This window comes from Leptodactylus fuscus, chromosome 2 (genome assembly GCF_031893055.1).
Source record: "Leptodactylus fuscus isolate aLepFus1 chromosome 2, aLepFus1.hap2, whole genome shotgun sequence".
In the NCBI taxonomy this organism is placed as follows: domain Eukaryota; kingdom Metazoa; phylum Chordata; class Amphibia; order Anura; family Leptodactylidae; genus Leptodactylus; species Leptodactylus fuscus.
The window spans coordinates 50,242,187-50,248,186 of NC_134266.1; the positions used below are offsets into that span (position 1 = coordinate 50,242,187).

A 6,000-nucleotide genomic window follows, 5' to 3' on the forward strand; every position below is an offset into this window, starting at 1 on the left:
ACTCAATCACAACGCATTTTCAGTCCATGTTTTTCCACAGTGAGTTTTCCCTGCGACCAGATGTTACAACTTAGCCAATACGTAATATAATAAATATAAATATAATAAAAAAAGCCCTTTTTTGGCTTTTTTTTTTAACATCACTGTCATTGTTTTCAGTCGGTTGTCTATCGAGGTAGGAAAGACATCTGGAAAGAATGGTGGAACAGGAAAAAAAGCCAAAATTTTACAAAAGCTGAGTAACACTGCTGTTTTTTCAAGGCACCAAAGAAAAATGTAGTGTGAAGGAAGCCTAATAGCTCTGCTGTAATAGGGCCAGACTATTATGTGTGACTACAATGTAGCTATATTATCTTAAGGAAGTCTAAGGTGGTCTAAAAATAACTTGCCGGCCTCATTAGGACTCCGACTGTTCTCGCTCCACCATGCTTTACACTAAATCTCAGCTAATGTGTAAAACTCCCCCAAAAACTTGTCAGCGAGTATATAAAGAGATGGATTACACGATATCAAATATAGAAGGAACCGCTAGTGTCAGAAACAAAGTATCGGTACATGTTGCACATGTGTTCTTACAAATCAGCCCAAATGGCGTGGGAGCTCCTCTGATTTAACATTTTTATTTCTTATTGAAATATTAATACGCTATATTAAGAGAGAATTCATATAAATGAAATACGCCACATATCAAATCTCCTTAATCTTGCACTAATATGCAATGACGGGAACTCGCAAAAGTATTATGATAATGCAAGAAGTCTTACTTCTAGAAAATGTATGGGAATTAGCTTCAGAATCAAAGGTTCCCACTGAATTAATAATGTATTTCACTCCACAGCCTGCTGAAGGTGTACTGCTTATGTGAACTGGATTCAATTAGGAAGCAGGAAAATACCAGGGCTAGAAATACAATTAGGAGGTATTAGGCGGTATTAGTTACCGGGGCTTATGTATGGATGGATAGACTGTCAGCGACCTAAACCTCTAGGCTGGGACTAGTGATGTCACTGCACACACCTAGTGATGTCACATAATGTTACACACCCAATAGATATTTGTCAGTCGCTGTCAATGGAGATCAATGTCAGTCATTACACTGGCCATGACAGATTCCAATACTGGATGGCTGAATGTAGCAGCTTGGTCAATCCCTAGACTCATGTATGAAAACTGTTCTATAGGGAAAATGTCAGGCTGAACACATTAACTTATATTGAATGATGGATCAGGGGTACACATAATATATATATATATATATATATATAAATATATGTTACACACATATATATACATATGTATCTATATATATATATATATATATATATATATATATACACACACACGCATATATATAGATATATATATATATAGATAGATATATATACACACACATATATATATATAGATATATAGATATATATACTGTATATAACACACACACACACACACACACACACACACACACACACACACACACACACACACTGATAAATAGAGCTATGTGGACCTTCTGTCTGAATATGCCATACCCATGGTAGCTACCAGGAAGACCATACAACATAGTGGTCAACAAAAACTCCTATTTTGTGAGGGTCACAACAAGCCCCAAATCCCTCCATGGTAGAAACATTTCTCATGGGGTTCATACAAATGACATGCTAGACCCCTAATACATGATGATAATACAGAGGGATAGAAGAAGAGTCCAGCACTATAATACAAGGCAGGAAGGTGGTTGTAACACTACAGATGGTACCAGACAGCATGTATGTTCCCCCACATACTACTTGTACATACTAGCTGCCCCTCCCTGCCATCTTCACAGTCCCAATACACCTTACATAAGATCAGAAATAATATTTATACAAGGCATTTACATATGAAATAGAGGTATTATACAAATATATTATATATCATATGCAAAGATATCAATATTGCCCATACACATATTACCTTCAGCATCAATGTATCTATATATACCTGCCCTGACTTATGATATATACAATGTATAGGCTGATCCCTGTACATGTAATAATGTGACAATCAGGCACCAGCCCATAGAGGTCTATGCACTGATGCCCCCCACCCAGCATTCCGTCCATTATCCCCAGGACCTTTGTATGCCCCCGGGGCACCCACCTGCCTCTCAGAGAGCTCCTTCTCCAGCTCCCGGGATTTATTGTGCCACACCAGGTAGTGCAGGGGGTATCTGCTCTCCGGACCTTTCTTTGCTGGCATCATCCTCGTCTCATGCTGGATTTTCCTCCCTGCCTCCCGAATGCAGCATGCAGAGCCTTGTGTGGGAGTCTGTGCAATCCTCTGCTGGGGGTGCCAGTCTGTGCCACAGCCGCCTTGCAGGGATGGCAGCACTTCTTACAGGCAGCAGTTCTCCTCCTCCTCTTCTTCCTCCTCACTGCACCCAGTAGCGCAGTGTGTTGCAGAATATGTCAGGCAGGGGATCCCCAGACAGTGGCAGGAGAGGGGGGCAGTGCCAGGGGCTCCTGGTGGGCTCAGGACTCCTCCCTGGTAGAGCTGTCTCTGCTCTACTGTCTGCTGTGCATTGTGCAGGATGCTGCCAGTGACAGGCAGGCGATTTGCATCATGGGGGATGTAGTTCCTTCTGCACTTTGCTGGCAGGTGCGGCTGCTCATACATAGTATATATAGTACAGCATGTGTATACTGGCCGTGTGCACTACTACATGGCTGATACATGTGCATACTGAAATCTCCTCTCACTTGTTAATATGCAGCCATTCAGCCTGTTTGATTTTTTTCTATTCTTAACTGTTTCTGGGGAAGTGAGGGTTAAACCAACATGAATCCCTTTACAGCTCCAGCCAGAGGTTGGCATAAGTTCAACAGCAATACTGCCCAAATGTGAGTTATAGGAGCAGGGCAGTCCAGGAGTGGGTATCTGCTGCAACCTATGAGGTGGTGGGAAGGGGTTAATGCTGCTGCCAATGGGGAGGGGTTGAAAGGGGTTAGATTTTGCTGTCAGTGGTGGAGGGGTGGGACAGGGTTAAATGCTGCTGCCAGTGCAAAGGGGTTAATGGTGCTACCAATGGGTAGGAGTTAATGCTGCTGCCAGAGGGACAGGGTTAAATGCTGCAGTCAGTGAAGGAAGGGATGACATTCTGCTGCCACTGAGGAAGGGGTGAGAAGAGGTTAAATTCTGCTGCCAAAGGGGGAAGGCTGGGAAGGGGTTAAATGCTGCTGCCAGTAAGGAAGGGGTGAGAAAGGGTGAAATGCTGCCGCCTGTGGTGCTGCACTGTACTGTAGTATTGGTTTTGTATATCTGGTACAGGATTTTGTGCTGCACTCTGGTATTTGGTGCTGCTATGGGATATTATGTGCCTGGTGAGATTTTGCTGGCAGTGTAGGGAATAATATTGGCTTTCTGGAGAACTACTTGTTTGGTGCTTCCGGGGAGGTATTTTTAGCTGCATTATTATTATGGTGCTGCTGAGGGAGTATTTTATGCTGCACTTTGGTGTTTGGAATTTTTGTGGAAGTATTTTGTGCTGCGCTGTTTTGGTTGGTGCTTATGGGGGATATTTGGCTGGTGCAGTCATGTGTGATCCTTCTAAGGAGGGATTTTGCGTTGTGCAGTGGTGTGTGATCCTTCTAAGGAGGTATCTTGTGTTATGTTTTGGTGTTTGATGCCTTTGGTTCAGCCGTCTGTTCACTCTGTAAGATAATGCATGTTAATTTATTTAAGTTATTTATTTGTATGTTAAGTATTTAAGATAGCCCCAACTACTACCTCTCCATCAAAGCCAGTCTGGGTGGGTAATTCGGGTCTGTTGTCTGAATTTATTTAGGTGTCTGGTCTGATTTATGAAGAAATATTGTAGTGTCTGATTTTATTTGTGTTGCAGTCTGGAGAAGTTGTCATGTTGGTCTGGGCCAGATAGAGAAGAAATGGAAACAACCAATAACAGAGGCATCACCTGTGTATTACCATATCTATAGGGGAGCTGTCACCTCCTCTGACCTGTGTGGTTTAGTAAATCCTGGTATTACGCATGAGATGTTCTTATGAATAAGGCCCGGCCTACATGGAGATAATACAAAGCCATAGTTTCTGACTAATGTACACTGTGATGATACTCTGCAGAGCTCTGATATAGACCTAGCATCCCATCGCTATATAGTCACTGCTTGTATAGTGTTAGTATACATTGGCCCCTGTGACCAAATAAAGCAAAATTTGTAACAGCATGCATTGAAAAATGAGGTAGGGGCAGTACTGTATGTGTGCTAGAGGGGAGGTCGTGCCAGGACTACTTTACAATCCCATTCTGACCTTGGAGCAAGATCTACAGTGGGGCAAAAAAGTATTTAGTCAGTCACCAATAGTGCAAGTTCCACCACTTAAAAAGATGAGAGGCGTCTGTAATTTACATCATAGGTAGACCTCAACTATGAGAGACAAAATGAGAAAACAAAGCCAGAAAATCACATTGTCTGATTTTGTAAGAATTTTTTTTCAAATTATGGTGGAAAATAAGTATTTGGTCACCTACAAGCAATCAAGATTTCTGGCTCTCACAGACCTGTAACTTCTTCTTTAAGAGTCTCCTCTTTCCTCCACTCATTACCTGTAGTAATGGCACCTGTTTAAACTTGTTATCAGTATAAAAAGACACCTGTGCACACCCTCAAACAGTCAGACTCCAAACTCCACTATGGTGAAGACCAAAGAGCTGTCAAAGGACACCAGAAACAAAATTGTAGCCCTGCACCAGGCTGGGAAGACTGAATCTGCAATAGGCAACCAGCTTGGATTGAAGAAATCAACTGTGGGAGCAATAATTAGAAAATGGAAGACATACAAGACCACTGATAATCTCCCTCGATCTGGGGCTCCACGCAAAATCTCACCCCGTGGGGTCAAAATGATCACAAGAACGGTGAGCAAAGATCCCAGAACCACGCGGGGGGACCTAGTGAGTGAACTGCAGAGAGCTGGGACCAATGTAACAAAGCCTACCATCAGTAACACACTACGCCGCCAGGGACTCAGATCCTGCAGTGCCAGACGTGTCCCACTGCTTAAGCCAGTACATGTCCAGGCCCGTCTGAAGTTTGCTAGAGAGCATTTGGATGATCCAGAAGAGTATTGGGAGAATGTCCTATGGTCTGATGAAACCAAACTGGAACTGTTTGGTAGAAACACAACTTTTCGTGTTTGGAGGAAAAAGAATACTGAGTTGCATCCATCAAACACCATACCTACTGTAAAGCATGGGGGTGGAAACATCATGCTTTGGGGCTGTTTCTCTGCAAAAGGGCCAGGACGACTGATCCGGGTACATGAAAGAATGAATGGGGCCATGTATCGTGAGATTTTGAGTGCAAACCTCCTTCCATCAGCAAGGGCATTGAAGATGAAACGTGGCTGGGTCTTTCAACATGAGAATGATCCAAAGCACACCGCCAGGGCAACGAAGGAGTGGATTTGTAAGAAGCATTTCAAGGTCCTGGAGTGGCCTAGCCAGTCTCCAGATCTCAACCCTATAGAAAACCTTTGGAGGGAGTTGAAAGTCCGTGTTGCCAAGCGACAGCCCCAAAACATCACTGCTCTAGAGGAGATCTGCATGGAGGAATGGGCCAACCTACCAACAACAGTGTGTGCCAACCTTGTGAAGACTTACAGAAAACGTTTGACCTCTGTCATTGCCAACAAAGGATAGATAACAAAGTATTGAGATGAAATTTTGTTACTGACCAAATACTTATTTTCCACCATAATTTGAAAAAAAATTCTTACAAAATCAGACAATGTGATTTTCTGGATTTGTTTTCTCATTTTGTCTCTCATAGTTGAGGTCTACCTATGATGTAAATTACAGACGCCTCTCATCTTTTTAAGTGGTGGAACTTGCACTATTGGTGACTGACTAAATACTTTTTTGCCCCACTGTATATGGCAGATTTGTAATGTAAGAGTTTTGGAAAACCTGGGCAACAACCCCTCCTTCTAAGAACAGTGTGG

The 6,000-nt window shown here is 42.7% G+C and overlaps 1 protein-coding gene across 4 annotated transcripts in view; it reads right to left on the reverse strand.

Moving 5' to 3' along the window:
* ANKRD13B (ankyrin repeat domain 13B) overlaps nt 1-2,362 on the reverse strand; it is a 132,689-nt gene extending 130,327 nt beyond the window's left edge. For 2 of the 4 annotated variants that reach the window (XM_075263769.1, XM_075263768.1), the window contains exon 1: nt 2,140-2,362. In XM_075263769.1, coding sequence (XP_075119870.1) covers nt 2,140-2,241 — 102 coding nt within the window. In that variant the 5' untranslated portion in view covers nt 2,242-2,362. The remainder of the gene's footprint in view (nt 1-2,139) is intronic. The other 2 variants (XM_075263766.1, XM_075263767.1) reach the window with 1 other exon arrangement.
* Nucleotides 2,363-6,000: the final 3,638 nt, after the last annotated feature.